Genomic DNA, 23454 nt, shown 5'->3' with positions numbered 1-23454 from the left:
TTTGCTTCATATAAATATTTATTTAAATATATATATATTATATATATATATATTTTAATTTTTATTAAATATCTGTCTGTTTGACTATTTTAAAATGTTTTTATTTTTACATAACTACTGAATATAAAATGAAATGAGATTTTTCACCTTTAATAGATGGGACAGAACTGACAGGAAACAACAGAAGGGATATTTTCTAAAAACTATCCAAGACAGATTTGATGTAAATGCCATACTCCAACATGTTAGCACATCTGCTTTGTCCACCAAGTCATCGGATAAACTAATTTCTAACAGCCATTTTATGCAGTGATCTTAAATTGCACATGCCACTGACATCCTGTGATATGTACAAGAGATGACTGTAATTAAAAATATGCAGAGCTGATTTCAATCCCGACACCTTTACAATCATTCCAAGTGAATTTCTACATGCCTCTCACTTTTCCCATGATTCCGCTGCTATTTACCAGCAGAATGAATGTGTAGGATTGCCTGTGTCCCTTCGGCCCATCCCACACGAGCCTGTCTCACTGCCCTCTCTCTCACAGTCTCTTGGAGTACATTCAATTTTAATTTCCAAACTGCTGCCATATTGTGAGGTTGGCATGCGGCTCAGTCTAGCATAGAATTCCATTAACCCACTGCCTACTGTTCAGACGCCACACTTCACACTGTCCCTGCAGACAAACACACGGCCTGGCTGAATCTGCTGCCCAGTGCTCAGTCTCACTCAAACATCCCTGCCTCTTTTTCTGTCTGTCTACCCTCCCTTTATCTAATTTAAAGGGTTCATTATTTACCCACCCTCATGTCATTCCAAACCTGCATAACTGACTTTGTCTGTAGAACACAAAATAAGAAATTTAGAATAATGTACTGGCTGCTCTTTTTAAAAGTTACAATGAATAGGGATTGTAGCCCTCAAGCTTTAAAAAGCACTCAAAACTTAAAGTAGTCAAATGATCTGTTTTATAGATTTCAAACTCACTCTTTCAACATTTCAGTTAACAGCTCATTAGAGGGGAGGAATGTTATTGGACGACTTCAGTTTTGGTCTCTTTCTCACACTATCTGTCACTTTGAATGTACCTTAAATATAAAAGTCTTGAATATACAATTGAACATATAATTGATATAATATGTAGTTGTCTAATAAACCTAGCATTTAATATTACGAATATTGTTGGCTCTTGATGAATTGCTTTGTTTATCCTCTTTTATTAATTGCTTTGGATAAAAGCTTCTGCTAAATGCATTAATTTAAATGTAAATATACTACACAAGTCATATTAACCACTTTTATGATCCTTTAACAACTTGAATATCAATTTATTTAAATATCTGTCTGTGTTGTTTAAATACTTAAAAATCTATGCTTTATTTAAATATTTACTTATTTATTTAAATGTGGTTACTTGAATATTTGTGTTTCTATTTTATTTATTTTTACATAAAATTATATATATATATATATATATATATATATATATACACATACATACATATATTATTATTATTTTTTTTTTTAACTTTAAATTTTGGGACAAACTGACAGGAAACCATAGATATTTTATCTGGAAATATTATTCCTGACTGTTTTGACATTAAACATTCTGGCTCACTGAAGGGGAGGACTGTCCGTGAATGACTAATATTTTGGTCTGTTCCTAACACTGTCGTAACACTTTCGAAAATACTGCATGTCATATGCACAACTTTTATGATCTTTTTATGATGCTTTGTCTCCTTTTTGAAACTTGAAGGGTTCAGTTGCTATTCATTGCAATCACCTGGATTGTTTAACAGAGCAGCCAGCACATTAGTCAAATTATCTCCTTTTGTGCTCCACAGGAAAAATATAAAGTGACACAAGTTTGGAACAACATGAGGGTAATTAAATGATGACAGAATCTTCATTTGTGGCTGAAAAATCCCTCTAATCTTCACAGCTCAGAGTTTTCCCCCCCATCTCTCACTCAGAAGGTCATGGTTCTGTAGATCTGTGGGAAGGGACGTGTGGCCTCTGGGGAAAAGCCATTTGAGAAGCTCTGTTTCGCCGCCAAAACCACGAGTTGAGTGGCGGCATTGATCTCTGCACACACACACACACACACACACACACGCGTGCGCACACAAAATGCTCTCCACCTCCTCCTCCTCCATCGATTGCTGGGCGTGAACATGCGATTAGCTCTGTATCCAGCTAAGAGCCTCATCACTGGACTAAGGCAGTGTTTCTTTTGTAAAAGACAAACATCTCAGCCATATTCTGCTCAGCAGTAAAACCAATGCACATGCACTCACAAAGACATACATCTTCAAACGCACTGCCCGACAGTGGCAACAACTTTTATTTGTCTGATCCAGAATAGACAGGAAGGATGCAAGAGAGGACTCGAGAGAATGGGAAGGGAGGGATAAAAAGGAATGGAGACAAATGCTAATGTGGGTAGATTTCCACTGAGCTGAATGCGTTGCCGTCACTGTGCTTCAGTGCACACAAATTCCGTCATTTCTGCACAGCAGTGTGGAGGGTGGAGTGAGAACGAAGAAAAAAAATAAAGAGCTAAACAGTGAGAGGAAGTCATTTGTTCATAGCGGTGAAATGTGCAGGGAGGTGGTCGCGTCTTGACAGGTCAAATTACAGGTGAATAAAAGTTGAGGAGATGCTATCAACAGGAGGGCGGCTATTAGGTGAGACAACTTAACTGTTCTAATTGCACCTCTGACACACACAGAAATACGCAAACAACCACACAAATAGCATCATGCTGTTTTTCCATAGAGGACTGAAAAGTGGTGCTGGGGAAGAGTTCACTAAAATTAGCCATGCTACCATGCCAGCTCAGCTGTTTTCAAAATACTTATAGATCACTCAGCAGTATTCTCAGAAGACCCTACTTGGCATTCAACATCTTTTTTTTTTTAGCAGTGAACTAAATATTTATTAAATGTTAGTTAAATATTCCTGCTTTTTATTATAAAATTTTGATTCAAGATAAAATTACTGTTTACAAATAAATGATCAATGATGGTACTTCTAGGTTGTTCCACCTCAGAAAATTAAGGCTTTTCCACACTGAGCGCGAAAAAGTGAAACGAATATCGGACGCGATGACACGTTGGAATAAAACAATAGATTTCTATGGATGCTTCCACATAGACCACGAACATTCACGCACCGGAAATGCGAAAGCACGGGCCGTCCAATAAGATTTGAGCATTACATCACGTGGCCAAAACAACTGCTGTTACCCAAAAGGGTGAAAATGGTGGCGCTGTTTGGCATCTTTGCCAAAATGATGTAATGTAGTGACATTTAGCAACCAGTTTTAGCTACTTTCAATTGAAAGCAGTTGGCAACACTGCACCGAAGAAGAGTATCCTGTTAATTCTCTGCTGATTTATGTGATCTGTAGAACAATGTCCATTTTCTTCCACGAGCGCCAGTATTGAGTCAGAGCACTTCACTCTTTTTCTGCACATGAAATATGAAAGCAAATAGACACATGATTATAACAATATATTTTCTGTATGTGTGTTGTTGTTATATGTCTGGACTTTAGTTTTGTACTTTTCAGTTTTTTCTGTCTGTTCCTGAGTTTCCTAATTTGGTTTTAGTTCCCAGCTTGTTTAATCAGTTACCTCATCAAGTCATTATTGGTGAATCCCCGTCACCTGTGTGTTGCCTTAGTTACAGCCTATTTAAAGTACCCGTTCTGTTCAGTCCCTGTTGTTAATGTTACTAGTTCCTACTTTATGTTATTAAACCTGTTGTGTTTTGATATTCCTGTCTGCCTGTCTCTTGTTCTGCCTGCCTGGAGGAATCGTAACAATTGTATGCAGCTCATGGTATTTTTATAGCAATAAAGGATGTTTATGACAAATATTAGCAGTGTAGCGTTATTTAACATACAAAGAAAATAGCTTATTATAGAATCAAAATCAACTATAGATCACAATCGGAAGTTATTACAAGCACTCAATGATGGTTTAAAGTGGGTAAGCAAATACATTAATAATTACATACATTTTCAAGTGTAGCTTGATACTAATTGTACTTCTAATTATATTTTAGGATGTAGCCTATTCTTGTAAGCATTATAGATAGTTTGTGTTTCTGGCATAGAACCAAACTTTATTTATCTTAATTTAATGCTGTATATTGAGCAGCGGACGATGTTAAATCCATATACAGGATACATTTCTGAGGAAAAATGCATTGCTGGTCGGTGCCACCTAGCGTGCAGGTGTGAATTAGCAGAAGGCAAACAATCGTTTTCGCGCTCGGTGTGAAAGCACTGTTTGTAGGCAATTCGTCTCACTTTTTCGCATCACGCTCAGTGTGGAAAGGCGTTTAGATTAAAACATTTTTATTAAGCTGAAAATAAACAAAAAGTGTCTGAACAAAAATGTGCGGAAATGCCGCACTTTAAAAAGAGATTTATGTATTGGTGATTTGAACATCATCAATTTCCATCAGCATTGGTGGATCAGAAAAACTAGTCTAAAATTGATACAAATCGTTAAAAATATTTGCGTTCATCTTTAATGTAGTAAGTACAGATTAGAAATAATACACTGTTGCAATCAATGTTTATCATTGAAGACCAGCAATAACCTTCATGATAATATAATACACTGGTTATAATATAATATAATATAATTAATGTAATATAATATAATACATTTAGAAATAGCTTGATATTCTGATTCAGTAAATGTGTTATCATAGTGTATTGTCTTTTTTATCAGTGCAAAATCATAAAAAATGATTGAGAATGTTTGGATCCAATATCATAATTTATCAAATTTAATGCTATGAATAGCTTAGCTGATGAATTTTTAGTAAAATTGTAAACAGGTGCTTAAACTTATGTTAATGAGTGTGCAAATTTAGCAAAATATAGTTTCAAAGTAAGTAGTTTGTGTGAGAAATGTTTCTTTTTAAGCAATGTAAAGGATTCAAATTTAAAAAAAATGTAAAAGTATGTCGCATCATTGACCCCTGGGTAAGTCGAGTCCATATAAACATTCGTATCCATATAAAACAGGAGTTGATCCAAAATGAGTGTGAGATAATGAGTAATTTCCCCATCTCTGTTTTCATGCTGCGCCAAATCTGGCTATAGCTCACGACGCAGGAACAAAAGTTGACATGAGGCTACAGCTCTGAGCGTTGCGTGATGTGGGCGCTCCGGTCCTCCAGCACAGGAACAGGAGTGACCGGCTCTGAGTTACTGACACGGACCCTGAGGGAGGCCTGCCGGTCAGTCAGTGTGTGCAAGTGTGATGGATCTGCTGGCAGGTAGCCTGATACAGCCCCGGCCTTAATGAGCTCAATGTGAGCACCACCAGGCCAAGCCTTCATCTGCCCCCTCCGCCTTTCAGCAAAGACCTGTCCTAACTGCAAAGACCCCATAGCGAGGAACTGACTCGCTGGCCTTTCTTGCATCTCCCATCCTGATGCTCTCAAATGGAGCCTAAGTATTTTCCCCTTACAACCACTCACAGTCTGGAGTCATGCTGGGTCAATCATTCTCAGCCAACAACAATCGAATACATTGAACATACATCTGAACGAGACACCAGATGTGATGCTAATCTATGAGAGAATTGCTCTAAAGATAGTGAGCTGCCTACAGAGTCAGTGTTTTAAGGCATAACAGACACAAAAGCTGCTCCATAATTTCTAAACAACTTAATTATGTTGCCTTCTAAGTTGTAAAAGTTTGAGTTTATGTAGCAATAATAATAATAAAAAGAGATTGACATAAGTTAAATAAACAGTCAATAAATTGTTATTATATTATTACCAAATTATTTTCATGAATTACAAAGATGATGTGTAACGTGGGTTTTTGGGTTTTGTTTCAAATTCATGTTTTCATGTCTTTTATTTTGGTGTTTAGTCATGGACCCTGTTCAGTCATGTGATTCCCTTGTCTGTGTGTTATGTTCTGATTGGATCTTTGGGTCATGTGTCATGTTCTCATTGGTTGGCTTAGTTATGTGTCCTGTCTCTTATTGGTTGGTTCTTGTCATGTGACCTGTATTGTTTGCTATAAGTAGCCATCATGTTGCCATTAGGCGCGTTCGACTTTAAGCGGCCCTGCGCAGAATGGTCAGTGTATGACATCAAAGTACCGCGAGAGCGATAAGAGAGCAGATGCTTTCGAATGGCTCTCGCGGTACTTTGATGTCATACACTGACCATTCTGCGCAGTGCCGCTTAAAGTCGAACGCGCCTATTGTCTCTTGTCGTGTATTGATGTTGTAACCTGCTGTCGGTGAGTCAAGTCTGTTCAAGTCAAGTCTCTGTTTGGATTATGTTTGGATTTTGGATTGCTTTTGTAAATAATAGGGTTGGGCGATGTCCACCAAATTGACATCGGACGATGTCTACAGTGAAACATCGTGATGGACGATGACATCGAGGGGCGGGGTTAGGGGTGTGCCCGAAGCGTGAATCCGTGTGCAGAAAGGCACGGAAAACAAATAATGCATTATACGGAGCCACTAAAGGGATATTAGCCACTAACTAGTGGTTGCCCATTACATTACAGCACATGAAAGTTACTTACCACACTTACCACATATACACAGAGTAAGGAGAGATGACTGATAGGACAATGGCGAATGATTTGCACATACTGAGCACCACTGACAAATATCTAATTTTGTCAAATGTGTGGTAAGTACTGCCGTTCCGTAGTATAGAGTCCATGTGATCGCGAATCTCGAAAGTGTAAGTGAAATGAGAGCGCGCATTCGAAAGCGGTTTCAATGCCCTGCATATTAGTAGCGGCTCCCTGATGCCCGCAGTTTATATACAGTATAATTACCCAACGATTTAATTGTGAGATAAAGTATTGAAATATATATATATATTGTGTGTGTGTGTATATATATATATATATATATATATATATATATATATATATATATATATATATATTTATCCTCCCATTGCGTAGGCTGTTTATTCCCTTTAGGGGTTCTGTAGTACACTTGGCATCGTCTATCGGCCCAACCCTAGTAAATACAGCTGCACTTGGGTTCTCACTACGCTCGACTCCAGTGGACTGAATGTTACATGATGACTATTACTACTTTATTATTGATATTTTGCGATGATGTTTAAAATGTTTAAAATGTAAAAGTACTAAAAATAAGAGTTTTGTTGAAATGTATAAATGTGTGTAATATATAAAAATAAATAAATAAAATATCAATAAAATAATAATAATAATATTTCACAATACTGTAATGAAGTTACTAGAAAATAAGAGATAAAATTAATAAATTAAATATTTTAATATTATAATTTATATAGTATTATCAAATTTGTCTATATGGACAGAAGCATGTGAGCCAACTAGGTTTTGAAATTAGTCGTGAAAGCTGTATAATTTCTAATTATACAATAATAATAATAATAATTAAGTAAAATTAGTTATTATTAAATACAATTGGTTTATTTACATTTTTAAGTTATTAAAATTTGTCTATATAGACCAAAGGACTTGATGCTGCTCACTAGGTTTCAACAGGAGTCAACACACCTCACCTTTTCAGACCACAAGAACACAGAGACAAAAAAAGACAAGAGAGAGAGAGAGAGAGAGAGAGAGAGAGAGAGAGAAGAAAAGAACAGACTTAAACCAACTTAAGAAGTTTTTCCTCCATGATGTGTGAAATGCCAGCCCACCAGATTAGCTACAGATTGACCATTTCTCACATTTTGAATTATGCATCACACCATGTGTAGGAAAACTGCCAGCTCAGACAAACAGACACACACACACACACACGCACACAGTCCAAGTAGCGCTAAGTTTCGCATTGGGCTGTTCATAAATAATACCATATTGCAGCTGGGTCTGTTCATGGGACCGTTTGAATTATGCAGAGATTTGCACAGTTTGTGCCCCTTTACACACACACACAAAATGCATCCAACATAAATGCCACTCACATCACATACACGCACCAATAGGCACAAACCGACTGTTGAGATCATTTTCACCTATCAACTTTGTGGGAAACATGTCTGAACTACTAACTACTGTGTGCTCTCAAAAGAAAGCGGAAACCAGAGGAAAGGAGACTTTAAAATGTGCCTGAATCAATCTGTGGTGAAGAAAGCCCAGGGATCAGGAGCTTCTTACTGGTACCTCTCAGTCAGCTCTACTCTGTATTCAGATTGGGACATGCGGAGCAGAATGCAGGTTGACGTGAGTGTGATTACTTCGGGAGGACGCTGGGATTTGCCAATGTGTTATTTATGCCAGATTTGTCAGTGAGTGATATATGCTTCATGCACAAAGACCTATCTTTTTTCACTTTACCTGCTCGCACCCAGTAGGGAGAGTCAAAATCAAGATAAAATCAAAAAAGGCTCTATTTACTTTTATACATTCCTGGTCTTATTAGGCATGATTCAAGAGCATGTTATTCAAATTAAGAAGTGTTTGTCCTCATAATCTTTTATCCAAATATAATAACTTAGCTAAATTTACCTCCTTCTTACTTTTCAAACCCTCCCCCAACCATCTGACTCCAGTTTGTTAAGTAACAATGACTTTCATTTTGACTTTAATCCAAAGCAGAAAGGAGAACATTCCACTACCCCAAGTACTGTATGACTACAAGAAACAAAAGGGTGCCAGTGATGGAAAAAGAAAAGCAAAATGCAAAATATGTACAAAACAAAAGTAAAAAGAAAACCAAAACAAACAAACAAAAAACAACCACACATAAAAAAACAAACCAAAAAACACTAAATGAAATGAAACAGCACAAAAACAAAACAAAATAATCCAAATGCAAAACAAAAATAAAAACAGACTAAAACAAAAACAATAAAACAAAGAAAAGCAAAAATGAAATAAAAACAAAGCAAAAAAGAAACAAAAACATAACAACTAGGGGTTGAACGATATGTGCTTTTCAGGGCCAATGCCGATACCAATGATTACAGATCAAGTAGACTGATAACCCATATTTTAAACCGATATATGTCTGGTGTAAAAATTAAAATGAATGCCAAAATTAAGAATAGCAAGGGCTCTGACAAAAACTATAATTGCTTTTAAATCATTTTATCGGCAAATCAGTTTTGAAAATAACCGATATCGATAACCATAAAAATGTTTAATATCATCACCGATAATCAGTCGACCCCTAAAGACACCAATGTTATATAGGCTCTAGGCTTATCTCTCGATAAATAAAACAAACAAACACAACACATACTCTTGCACACCTAAAAAAGCAGGTGAACACACACATTCGCTCACCTCAAACTTCTGTCGGAATTCCTCATTGCCTTCTTCTCCTTCAGGTGGGACAGGTACATTGAAGTACTCACCCTCTTCCTGACTGAGCATCTTAAACCTGCATGTTTGTGTGTGTGTGTATGTGTGTGCATGTGTTTGACAGACAGAAAATAAGGAAGAGTTAGATGAGTGCAGGATCTCTGCAGTCGCATATATGGTTCAGCAACAGAGAAATCAAATCCTCATCTGATAATGGCTCCATCTGGCCGCTATAGGAATTGTGTGCTTCCCTGAAGCGGCACATTTTACGAAATTACCTCAGCTCATTTAGACCATTCATACGACTTACGGTTTCCCTCTCAGCAGGGACGACCTTGACTATGATCATGTGTGAAGAGGAATCCAACCGGTTGGAGTTGCCCCCAAACAGCTTTCAAACGTCTGAGGGACAGCATGATACCTCATTTCATATTTAGCTCTTCTAACATCTGTGCTTCCCGATAGCAGAAAATCAGCTTCCTGTTTAACGGTGTGAGGTGACCATTGCCGGGACCCAACGAGGCGACATGTTCAAAAAGTAACAGACCTACCACTGAAAGCACCCCGCTCAGAGAGAGCAGCAAGCTGGGTTTCCACCTCCTTTATTGCTACTGATGTGATAGGAGGCCCTATGTTCATCTTGCCTCTGGTCTGCGTGGGTGTGTGTGTGTGGTGTTTATGACTGCAGATGAGTCATGGCTGCAGTGCTCTCCCCCTACACTCCTTCCTTCCACATCTAAACCTCCAGAGGCAAGGCAAGGCAAGGCAAGGCAAGGCAAGTTTATTTATATAGCACATTTCATACACCGTGGTAATTCAAAGTGCTTTACATAAAAGAAAGTGAAATAGACATTAAAAATCAATAAAAACATGGAAATAAAAATAATAAAAACAAGGAATTTTAAAATGATATAGAGATTGATTTAAAATAAATTTAAAGAAAATGATTATACATAAAATTCATTGCAGTCAGTTCGGACATATAGCACAGTGCTCATTCAAATGCACAGTTAAACAGATGAGTTTTGAGTCTTGATTTAAATGTGGCTAATGTTTTAGCACATCTGATCTCTTCTGGAAGCTGGTTCCAACTGCGGGCCGCATAATAGCTAAAAGCAGACTCCCCTTGTTTTGTGTGAACCCTTGGTATTTCTAACTGACTCGATCCTAATGATCTGAGTGGTCTGTTCGGTTTATATTCAGTGAGCATATCAGCAATATATTTAGGTCCTGGGCCATTGAGTGACTTATAAACAAGTAAAAGTACTTTAAAATCAATCCTAAATGTAACTGGAAGCCAGTGTAAGGACCTGAGGACTGGTGTGATATGCTCAGATTTTCTGGTTCTAGTCAGAATCCTGGCAGCAGCATTCTGGATGAGCTGCAGTTGTCTAATGGTCTTCTTGGGAAGGCCGGTGAGGAGACCATTACAGTAATCCACCCTGCTGGTGATAACGGCATGAACAAGTTTCTCCAAGTCTTGACTGGAAACAAAACATCTAATTCTTGCAATGTTTTTGAGATGATAGTATGCTGATTTAGTTACTGCTTTGACATGACTACTGAAACTAAGGTCTGTCTCCAGAATCACCCCAAGATTTCTGACTTGATTTTTAGTTGTTTGACCCCTAGAGTCAAGGTATGCATTCACCTTGAGAACTTCATCTTTGTTTCCAAATGCAATGACTTCAGTTTTCTCCTTGTTTAACTGAAGGAAGTTCTGGCACATCCAACTGTTAATTTCAGCAATGCATTGGCAGAGGGTGTCAATGGGGCTGTAGTCATTTGGAGATAAGGCTAGGTAAATCTGGGTATCATCAGCATAGCTGTGATAGGCAATTTGGTTCTTCATCATTATCTGACTTAGTGGGTGCATATACAGGCTAAACAAGAGCGGTGCAAGAATTGAGCCTTGTGGGACTCCACATGTCATGGCCGTCCACTTAGACTTATGCTCTCCTATACTCACATAATAACCTCTCCCTTCTAAGTATGATCTGAACCATTTGAGTGCCATCCCAAAAAGCCCAACCCAGTTTTCCAGTCTCTCTAAGAGTATGTTATGATCGACAGTGTCAAACGCAGCACTAAGATCTAGTAGTACCAGCACTGATATTTTGCCAGAATCAGAATTGAGGCGAATATCATTTATTATCTTAATGAGTGCTGTCTCTGTGCTGTGATGTGCTCGGAAACCAGATTGAAAATTGTCCAGATATCCATTTGACTTTAAGTAGTTGTTCAGCTGATTTAAAAACTACCTTTTCAATAATCTTACCTATGAAAGGAAGATTTGATATGGGTCTATAGTTGCTCAACATGGTGTTATCAAGATTACGCTTTTTCAGAAAGGGCTTAACAACTGCAGTTTTGAGGGAGTTTGGAAAAGTCCCAGAAAGAAGTGAGGCGTTCACCCCTTCTAAGAGATCAGCTTCTAAACAGTTAAGCACATTTTTGAAAAAGGATGTGGGAAGTGTGTCAAGATAGCAGGTTGAAGATTTAAGGTGCTGTACTATTTCTTCCAAAATTTTGTTATCAATTTTTTTAAAAACACAATTTAAAAACACAATTTCCCCCAATACGGGGGGGGGGGGGGGGGGGGGGCGCTCTGGAGGCTGGAGCTGGGCCAGGACAGGGAGGAGACCAGGGAAGCCTCCAGGGCGGATCAGGAGACACGGGAGACCATGGCGGATCAGGAGACACGGGAGGCCATGGCGGATCAGGAGACACGGGAGGCCATGGCGGATCAGGAGACACGGGAGGCCATGGCGGATCAGGAGACACGGGAGGCCATGGTGGATCAGGAGACACGGGAGGCCATGGTGGATCAGGAGACACGGGAGGCCATGGTGGATCAGGAGACACGGGAGGCCATGGTGGATCAGGAGACACGGGAGGCCATGGCGGATCAGGAGACACGGGAGGCCATGGCGGATCCGGGGACACTGGAGGCCATGGCGGATCAGGAGACACGGGAGGCCATGGTGGATCCGGGGACACTGGAGGCCATGGTGGATCAGGAGACACGGGAGGCCATGGCGGATCAGGAGACACGGGAGGCCATGGCGGATCAGGAGACACGGGAGGCACTGGAGGGACTATTTTTTGGGTCGGCTGAGATAGCACAGGGAGCTCCGTGACCTTTGCCTTCGGCCCGGCCACGCAGGACAGGGGTATATAGCCCCCCCCCCCAATTTTCTTGGGGAAGTTCCCTCCAGGGAACAATTGAGGAGAAGCGGGCTCTGTGGAGCGCTCAGGAGGAGTGGGTTCTAGGAGGCGCTCTGGAGGAGCGGGCTCTTGAGGACGCTCGGGAGGAGCGGACATTTGGGGGCGCTCTTGCAGCGTGGATACTTGAGGGCGCTCTTGCAGCGCGGACATTTGGGGGCGCTCTTGCAGCGCTGATACTTGAGGGCACTCTTGCAGCGTCCTGCTTGGTGTGAGAGACCCGGGTTCGAATCCACTGTGAGACATCAATGTGTCCCTGAGCAAGACACTTAACCCCTAGTTGCTCCAGAGGCGTGCGACCTCTGACATATATAGCAATTGTAAGTCGCTTTGGATAAAAGCGTCAGCTAAATGAATAAATGTAAATGTAATGTAAATGCAGCGCGGATACTTGAGGGCGCTCGGGAGGCGCGGAGCTGGACGGGACCAACGGAGATGCAGGAGAGCTGGGCGGAACCAGCGGGAATGCAGGAGAGCTGGGCGGAACCAGCGGGGACGCAGGAGAGCTGGGCGGAACCAGCGAAGACGCAGGAGAGCTGGACGGGACCAGCAGAGACGAAGGAGAGCTGGACGGGACCAGCGGAGACGCAGGAGGGCGTTCTTGCAGCGCAAATTCTCAGGGGTGCTCTGGAAGTGTGACTTCTCGGGGGTACTCTGGGAGCACGGATCCGTATGGGACCAGCAGGGACGCAGGAGAGCTGGGCGGAACCAGCGGGGACGCAGAAGAGCTGGGCGGAACCAGCGAAGACGCAGGAGAGCTGGGCGGAACCAGCGGAGACGAAGGAGGGCACTTGCGAGGAGCAGGCACTGGAGGGCACTGGCGAGGAGCAGGCACTGGAGGGCACTGGCGAGGAGCAGGCACTGGAGGGCACTGGCGAGGAGCAGGCACTGGAGAGAGTACGGGAGCCGAGAACTCCAGAGGCAGAGCCTCATCCAATAACCCCCCCATCTTGTGTCGGCGGAACTATCTTCGCTGTGGACGGCGGAACCATCTTCGCCGCGGGCGGAATCATCATCGCCTCGTACGGCGGCACAATCATCATCGCCCTGGACGGCGGAAACATCATCGCCGCCGGCAGAATCAACATCGCCTAGGACGGCGGAAACATCATCGCCGCGGGCGGAACCCTCATCTTCGCCGTGGACGAAGGGCTGGGGTGAGTCGCGGTCGGTGTGTTGGTTCTGGATCGGGGCAGGACGGTCTCCAGAAACCGGAGGATCCCTTCCCTCCAGCTGAGTCCGGTGGTGTCTACGGGGCGATGGTAATTCGCCCCAATCCAGAACAGGGAGTTCAGCATCGCGTCATCTAGCCCCGTCCATACAGCGAGTCCGCTGAACTCCCTCGCAAACTCTTCCAGCGGTAAATCTCGGTGAGCCAGGGAAATGATGCGATCCGCGAACTCCAGCAGGTAAATAGAAAAACAGATCTTTAACAACATAAGGATTTCAGAGTACAAGGAACCAATCTTCTAACAACGTTAACATAACTAAGACACGACAAACTAGACCAGGGAACTCAAGACTTATAAAGACCAGGAAACAAAAGAGCAAACGAGATAATTAACACAAAACAGGTGACAGGACTAAACGATGATTACTAATTAACTAAACCAGGACAGGAACTACCAAATAAGGTAAACACAGAACTGAACAGAAACTGACACGTAACAACTGTTTTTTTAAACCTAAAAGACTCTTAAGCTCACCAAGGCTGCAATTATTTAATCAAATAAACTGTTCAAACAAACTGCTTGGTGATGGCAAAGCAGGCATTACTTTATTACTACTGATTTGATGCTCAAGAAACATTTTCTATTATCAATGTTTTTTTTTTTGTTTGTTTTAAATCAATGATACATTTATTATCAATGATAAATTCTTTTCAGGATTGTTTGATGGGTAGATACCTTCCATTCAAAATACCTTTAAACATCTTTAATAGAAAACGAGAAATAAAATAAAATAGAAAAATAGAAAAAAATATAAATATTTTGTAACAAATGTCTTTACTGTCACTTCTGATCAATTAAATGCACCCTTTTTGAATAAAATAGTAAGTATATAAAAAGTGACACTAAATTTGAATTCTGGGATTGCCTTTATTGTATATATAAAGGATAAATTTAATGTATTCTACATGTTGGAGATTTTTATGAGTCATGGCTAAACATGGCCATAGGCAGTTAATGATTATTACATGCAGTATAGAGGTCATAAATATTAAATTTCTCACCCTGACTTTCAAAGGTATCCATCCTAGACTTAATATCATCAAATTAAGATGCATGATCCAATGATGTTCTACATGGTTTTGGCATTGAAAAGACAGTTTTACTTCTGCCAATCTATAAATTATCTTGAATTATCAATTAATCTAGAAATCAAATGAGAATAGAACTGAAATATCAGCAATTTAATATCAAGATACAATTAGAAATAACAAAATTAGTGAACAAAATTATTTAAACAATTAAAATGGTCAATAGTCAATTGATTGACCATTTATCTAAAGGTATAACATTTTCACTATTATATAATATAATAAAAAAATAAATGCACAAAATCTATACTACAAGTACTATGTTATCTGAGTGTTGCACAGTGATTAGGTTTGAGTGATTAGACAATCATAATCATTTATTTGTTTTATATCCTGCACATTCATTTTTTTTTTAAACTTCAACAAAGTTGCTCTTTGAGGACATTCTCTCTTCTGACATTCAAACTATCCCTGTTCTCAGATTCTGTGTCCTTTTGCAAACATGAATGAGTGTTGTGCTGAGACAGTGACAGCTCTGACAATGAGATTGTGATCATGTGGATCTGTCCTGACTGAAGGTCCACTGGGGAGCTGAAACGTCTCGCCTCTAATCTGACACTCTGTGCTTTTCTGTCAGGTGGCAGGAAGCAGCCAACACAGTCACAAAGAAGCTCATAACAGCTACAAAACCTCTGAAACACCCTCACGAAACACGTACACACATAATCTGATAAAAGTCACATCTGTAGAGAAAACACACAGAGAGAGGAGACACCGGCTACAGTAGTCAGTAGGGATGTGTACTGTCAGCACAGCCACTGAGAATCAAAACTAAAACTGGGAAACAAAAACAAAACTAGTCGACCTCACTAATCGATCACTTTCTTTGTGTTTCTATTGTGTACTGTTCAATAAATTTATGCTGAAAATGTATGCTTCAAACAGGTGGCTGTTAGTTTAAGGGTAGCATAACATCTTTAAAGGCAATATTTTGGCCTTTTCTGTAACTCAATGAAGAGCAACTTTATGGTTATTATCTTTCAATAGTGGGTTGCACTCTTGAATAGATATAAACTCATTATCTCATGTTTTTTTTTAACAGTAAAAAATAAACAAATCTAATTTTGTGTTCACCTCTACTTCCTTGTTATTTATTTATGTTCATAAACCGTTTATATACAGGTTAATCTTTCTAGGGATTTTTTTCTTCTCCACTGTCTTCTTTATCTTGCAAAATGGTTGTTTGGCCCTATTCTCTGTTAAACTGCTTTGGAACAACATTTATAATGTTAATACAACACAAATAAAATTTAAACTGAAAATGTAAAAACACCTCACGTTTTGTAGAAAAAAAAAGTTAATTCATCATAATATTTAAATAATCTTTTTTGGCTTTAGTATTAGAACAAAAAGAGTAAATTGTTTATATATTATTTAAATGTTGTCTCTTTCATTTTAAACTTAATATTGTTTTCACACACAATAAACAACTTTTTATACATAACATTGCATTTAAAATTAAGGAAAAGGTCTATTGCACGGTGATCATTATTTTGGGGGTCCTTGGCATTTAAAAGTTTAAAAACTCCATCGCAGAAATTAATATATTTTTTACGTTTTCCTAATGCTTACATAACCTTTAAATAATACTATCCCATGACTGTGGGAACTATCTGTTTGGTGGAAAAGAACTACTAGACACTTCTCAGTCTCTAGATACTTGTACTGACTAGACAAAACAGACCAAAAGAAAAAAAAAGATCTAACAACGAGAACACGGAGGACAGAGCAAAGATTTCCTGTGAAAGTGGATCTGACCTTTCTCATTTAACTCACTTCTGTCAAATTACCTGCATGTTTAAGCATTCACAGGGGGCTCATGCGATGCAAAAATACGCAGATCCTAGCTGACAAGAGATGCGTTTAGAGGTGCTCAAAAAGGGACAGAACTGTGTGTGTGAGCAGAAAACAGGAGTGGAGAGCTCTGAAGAGCACTACTGAGGAGGGAGAAAAGACAGACTGAGGACTTCTGAAAGAGCAAGAGTCTTCAAATCCAGGGACGACTGAACCAGTTAGACGCGTGTATAGAATGCTGCATGTCTGCAAATCCCTGTGATATGCAATGCGGTTTAGCTGACACAAGCCTTTTGATATTAGTGTGCACACAATCTATTTGACCATGGGGACTTGCTCGTTTTTACTGATGTATATATGTGTGTCAGCAGGTCTCCTCACCATCCATCCACCCCTTGCTTCTGAAGCTCCGAGATGCCGAAAGACAGAGAGCCCATAAAGTCGTTGCGGCTGGTCAAGTCCCAGTCCCAGATCTCCACAGACAGCCTGCGGTCCTTGTCAGACTCCTTCAGATTACTGTAAGACAGAGCACAGGAGGGAGACAGACAGACAAAGAAATCAAGTTCAACATTTCATTTCGCATTTCTCAGACAAACAAATTACTGATCTGATCTTTTGGCTGTGCCACTGATGTCCAGAGCGAGAGCTTCCTTACAATGTGAAGGTCTCGTTCCACGTGGGATTCAGGCAGCACTTGATAGTCTTGGTCTTCTGTTTGCTCTCACTCTTGGGGTCAGGGATGAGTTTTAGTTTGACGTAGGGGTCAGAGAGTCCATTGGGGTCCATGGGCACCAGGTTCCTCGCCTCTTTAACTGTAACATAGAAATACAGATTATATCAGACATATAAGGACCAACATTTCCCTACTTTCACTCTTTATAGTGTGCAATCAATGCCAAGTGAATCTTAATGTTAAATAAAAAGATACTACAGTACAAATCAACTTTTTGTTGGAGTTTTGATCAATAAATATCACATATGTTAAGCACTGTTTATGTTTTTAAAGTCCAGCATAAAAAACAATGTGTTATTTACAAAGTTATTTTAATGCCTTCCAATACTGTTGAAGTTGACCCTAAACTTTTGAACTCATGTCGTTCCAAACACGTAAGACCTTCGTTCATCTTTGGAACACAAAATAAGATATTTTTTATGAAATCCAAGAGCTCTCTGACCCTCCATAGACAGTATACACACGTTCAAGGCAATTTATATTATTAAATTAGTATTTTATATTATTAAATATTCATATTTTAGGATGTCTTAATATTTTAAAAGAAATAAAGAGATACTGAATAAAAATGGAAAAAAGTTCTGCATAGGATGTCAAGTGTCTGATAAAATCTAAACCACGTGAACCCTTTACCCCTTAAAAGAATTAACTATGGACCCTAGATGTGAGTGAATATCTGTCAGTCATTTATACTTGCATCTCATGAACCCTCATGGCCGTGTGGGGCTACGAATGCACACAGACTATCCCAGTAATTGGGGTTGACCTCAGCATTTGACCAGTACAACAATTAATGCAGGAGGCTGCTGTGGCCTTAAGATTTGTGGGTAGTGTAATTTCCATAATGAGTGGTGTGTGAAGGTAGGCTTAGCTATTCATTAAGACAGCGGTGTACTGCGGCACGGAGACAGGAAGAGAGAGACGGACTTCTGCGTGAACCGTCGTGTTCACAGAGCAGGATTTATTTCGCCAGCTAATAAATGTTATGCACAACATGTTCGTTCTGAAAGCCCTCCACACGGAGCAATTAAGAAAGCGGGATCACTGACCATGTAAGACTATTTGCATGAAGATATCAAAAGCTTTGACCTACAAGATACGCTCAGTTTTGTAGCTCAGAGATGTGGGAAACTCACAATGTTACCTAGTTGATTAAAAAAATACTGATCTCATTTCCATAGTAGCAAATAACACAGTTGATCAATCTAACAGACAAGGGTGTAGACGGCTGTATAGGAATTTATTTAATGTAATAGCAAATAATTAAGCAGCACTGCTCCCTCTAGGTGAAAAACAGCACTGCAACTCAATAGCAAATGGTCTTCTGAGCATTAAGATATCTAGAACTGGATCCTTTAAAGGGACCTTTCACTCAAAAATAAAACAATTATTTCATCATTTACTCACCCTCAAGTCGTTCCAAAACTCCACTGAACACAAAAGAAGATGTATTTCCTGATTATTTACTCACCTCCATGTCATCCAAAATGTTCATGTCTTACTTTCTTCAGTTGCAAAGAAATTCTGTTTTTTGAGAAAAACATTACATGATTTTTCTCCATAGAGTGGACTTCAATGGCGGCCAACAGGTTGAAGGTCCAAATTGCAGTTTCAGTGCAGCTTCAAAGGGCTCTACAGCTGAGGAAAAGGGCTCTTATCTAGCGAAACAATCTGTCATTTTTTTAAGAAAAATACAAATGTATATACTTTTTAACCACAAATGCTCCCATTGAAGTCCACTACATGGAGAACAATCCTGGAATGTTTTTCTCAAACACAATCATTTCTTTGCGACTGAAGAAAGAAAGACAAGAATAGCTTGGATGACATGGGGTTGAGTAAATTATCAGGAAATGTTCATTCTGGAAGTGAACTACTTCTTTATTAATACTTGTAACCAAACAGTTTCTGGTAGCCACCGACTTCCATAGTAAAGAAAAAAAAATCCATAGAAGGGCCATTCCATCGAATGGGTGCCATTTCTGTCCCCAGGATATTATAGGTACGAACATGCATAAAAATGAACTATAAAATACATTGTATTATTAAGCAAAGTGTCCTGCACATTAAATTAACTGCAAAACACTGAAAATATAGCATTTGTACATGTCCCCAGTGTCTAACGCTACATTTGAACATTAAATATAATGTTTAAAATCGTTCAGAAATCATTTTTATGTACCTCTATATCCCATCTGTGATTTAAATACATTTATTTCAAAATAAATTTATAATATTTTGGATAAAACACACATTTTATTCGTGTCCCAGGTTTTCACTCAGTCCTGTTACCCTAACCCATTTCCTCTATAAAAAACTGGGAAAAATCCACAAGACACATTTTCAACATAATATTGCAACATATGGATCTTCTGAAGGCAATGAAATTATCAAAAGCATGTGGTCCTATTTTCTTTTCTGTATATTTGATGATATTGTAACAGTGGCTGGGTGCGTCATTATAAATATACTGTCCTGTTACCAAAATTATTTCTTAGATGTTACTTGTTTATTTTAAAAATACAAATCTGTGGTGAATCACTATAATTTGCTGAGTATTCTCATAATATTAGCATGTACTCCATGTGGCTAGTGTCAGTCCTGTGTCTTGTTTCCCCTTCCTCTCGTGCCCATATTTGGCCTTCCTGTTCCTGTCCTCGTTTGTCATCATTAGTTCCTTTGTCTCCAGCCCTGCTTAATTGCCCCGCACCTGTTTCTGTTCTTCCCTGTTGATTTTCTAGTGTTTATAAGCCCTGTGTTTCCCTGCCCCTGTGTCCGGTATTGTTCGTCTTACCCCAATCTCCATGTTCTGTGTTTTGAGACTTAAATAAAACCTGACGATGGGAAATCTCCGTGTCTCCTCGCTCCTTGCCCCGAGTGCTACGTGACAGCTAGATTATATGTATTTCCTAATTTTATCCTAAAATCTCAATCCTGTTATTTTCAGTCCTGTTTCTCATATACTCATATATCCTATACTTTTATATAGTAACTGAGTAAAAGTAGCAGGAGTGAGTAGTGTAATCAGATTTATTAATGTAAATATTAGGCTACATCCATATTAATCTAGATACATTTGAAAATGCATCTTTTTCTCAACGTTTTGGCCTTCTATCCACACTGAGACAATGCTTTTGCCCCGAGAAAACTCCTGTTACCAGTTTCATTCCTGTTACTAAATAGTTTTTTTTTTTTTTTAAATAAAGTTGATAAATAAATGCCTGGAATGAAGGAATTTGTTGACATAATTTTAAACATCCTTTTTAAAAGTCTGAGAAAAATGCATCCATCTTCCATTTAAAAATTGTGTAAAAAATTAAATAAAGTTACCTGAGATGGACCAATACAGATTTTGAATAGTTCAATATGTGTATTACTAGATTCAGTCTTTAAAAAATACTTTTCTGAAGAGTTTTGGAAGCAAATGGCACCCTTTCGGTGGAATGGCCCAGAAGTCAATGGCTACCGGCAACTGTTTGGTTTCAGCGTTCTTCAAAATATATTCTTTTGTGTTCAGTAGCAGAAAGAACCTCTTACAGATTTGGAACAACTTGAGAGTGAGCAAATAATGACAGGATTTTCATTTTCGAGTGAACTATCCCTTTAAACTGATTTACGCGCAAGATTTATGTCTTAATTCACAAAAAGAAACCGAATAACAAGCAATGACAGCACACTAAACATGGTCACCCAGTTTGCCTCACTAACATTTATCAACCTGCAAATGCTCCTGTGGTCAAATAGAGTGTGAGTGTGAGAAAGATGAAGTGGAAAGGACCTTTTAAAGGCAGAGCGGCCACCTTATTTCCAACCAGGTATTGGTCAATTCATTAGCTTTAAGTGACAGGCCTTTAAAATGCACGACAGGAAGTGGCGCCATTCATCTTACTGTACGCTCAGCAGATCTGCGGCACTGTCGCGTGACATTAAATTATAAAGGACAGCGTGATGGATTAAAAATGTCTTTTGCGCTCAGGGCTGTCTGCGCCTCGGTTCTTTACATGGTGCAGCTCAGCTCATTAGCCACTAGCGGGCTAAAGGCTGTTAGTTAATTCTAAGGGAAAATGGGAGCTGAGGCTCGCGGGGTAAAATGGCCCAGGATTGAGCTTGAAAAGAGGGACGCATGGCTGAATATAGAGCAGTGTGTTGAGGCTAGAGTCACATATACACAGCCGCTGATGCACAGATCCAGGCCTACTGCCCTCCAAAAAGCAGTTCACCCAAGAATTACAATTCTGTATTCACACTCATGTTGTTCCAAAACAGTATGACTTACTTTCTTCTGTGGAACACAAAAGATGATATTTAGAAGAATATGTCTCAATGATTTATTTTTTTTTATTTTTTTTTCAGTTAACACAATGAAAGTCAGAGGGGTTTAATGTTATTTTGGACTGGTTTGGACTTTCAATGTATGAACAAATTTATTTATTTTTTCAAAAGATCTCATTTTGTGTTTTGCAGAACAGAATCGTTCATACAGGTTTGGAAAGACACGAGGGTGAGTGAATGATGATAGAATTTTCATTTTTGCCTGAACAATCCCTTTAACTCCGCTCTGATCAATTTTCTCTTGGGTTTGTCTTTCAGAAATCTCATTTAATTGAGCTCATCTTCTACTCTGAAAATACAACTAAGTGGAAATTAGAACCAGTTGCAAATTCCTCATGGATATAATAGTTTAATATCAAAGATATAATAACAAATAAGTGGAAATTTATCATGGATATAATTGAATAAAAAAGCTATTATCATATAAAACAATCATATAAAGCGTGGAGGGTTTAAAAGGGTCAAGCTAAAGGGACAGATCATACAAAAATGACAGTTCTTTCATCATCCTCATGTCCTTCCAGACCCGTTTTGGACTACAAATGGAGAATATTGAACAATCTTAACAGAACATTTTCCAAAAAGCACTAGAATCGCATCATAAAACATAACTGAAGTCTTCTGAAGTCATACAATAGCTCTCTGTGATGAAAAGACTAGAATTTAAAGTCAAGTTTACACAAATCATCATGCAGCTATCAAATCAAACATGTTGCAGGTTGTCAGATATCAACAACATCAAGTGCCACTGGTTTTTGCATGTGACAATGACACCTTCAGATTTCAGAGCTACATGAATGTTTGATAAATTGAATAATGAACTATGAATTGTTTCTTTATGGAAACAGATGAGTGAAGGCTCTTCCAAACAAATTAAACTTCTGTTTTCTAGTGGAGTTTTGGAACTGCACTGGGTGAACTATTGTCGAGTGAACAAGTGCACACGAGTCTTTTCTCAGCCGGGTTTGTGCTAAGAGAATGAGAATAATGCCCTCTGCTGGATTACCATTTCCTCAGTGTGCTTGTGTTTTTGTTTTGGAGGCCTGTTTGTATTGATGACAAAGAGAGACAGGAAGACTAAGTGTGCTTTCTTGTGTTGCCATGGACACGTGTAATGTAATACAAGTTTACAAGAGTGATCCTATAGAATTTCACAATGAGCTGGAACGCATTTCCCTTCATCACTGTCACATGCTGCATTTTAGACATCAGGGCTATTTTGTTTTTCTTTGTGTCCTTTTCTTAATGCTGCCATCCTTTTTGGATTTAGCTTTTACTTTTTTAATGGACTAGACTATAACTAGACACCTTGCCATCATATTCTGCCACTATGGGAAACAGTTCTTTTATAATGAGTTTTTTTAACAAATAATATTTAATACTGACAACAAGTGGTGTTGCAATACACCAGTGTTGACAATAACCATGATACTTAAAATTGACATACTGATATCATGTTACTGCTAAATTATTCAATCATTTTATAAATAATACAATGCCAGTAGTTGGGACACTTCAACATTGTAGGGTGGTGGTACTGCACTGTAATGCTGGTTTCACCTGTTCTAAAACAGAAGCTACTACTGCCACACAATATCATGTTGGAGGAGATGACAGGCGAAAGCGAGACACTCTACCTGCACCCAAGAAATGTAAACTTGCCATTGTGGCAGTTTTTTGGATTCTGTTAAAAAATACGGGGAGTTATAAACACCAGTCTGCAGGAC

General features: G+C 39.1%; 1 protein-coding gene across 2 annotated transcripts in view; it reads right to left on the bottom strand.

The window, feature by feature from the left end:
* prkcbb (protein kinase C, beta b) overlaps positions 1 to 23454 on the bottom strand; it is a 134436-nt gene that overhangs the window by 55486 nt on the left and 55496 nt on the right. For both annotated transcript variants that reach the window (XM_079394292.1, XM_079394291.1), the window contains exons 6-8: positions 17318 to 17474; positions 17044 to 17178; positions 9306 to 9402 (exon numbers count right to left, since the gene is read on the bottom strand). In XM_079394292.1, the coding sequence (XP_079250418.1) occupies positions 9306 to 9402; positions 17044 to 17178; positions 17318 to 17474 (389 nt within the window). The remainder of the gene's footprint in view (positions 1 to 9305; positions 9403 to 17043; positions 17179 to 17317; positions 17475 to 23454) is intronic.

This window comes from Barbus barbus, assembly GCF_936440315.1.
Source record: "Barbus barbus genome assembly, chromosome: 3".
In the NCBI taxonomy this organism is placed as follows: domain Eukaryota; kingdom Metazoa; phylum Chordata; class Actinopteri; order Cypriniformes; family Cyprinidae; genus Barbus; species Barbus barbus.
This window is presented reverse-complemented; position numbering and strand designations above follow the sequence as displayed.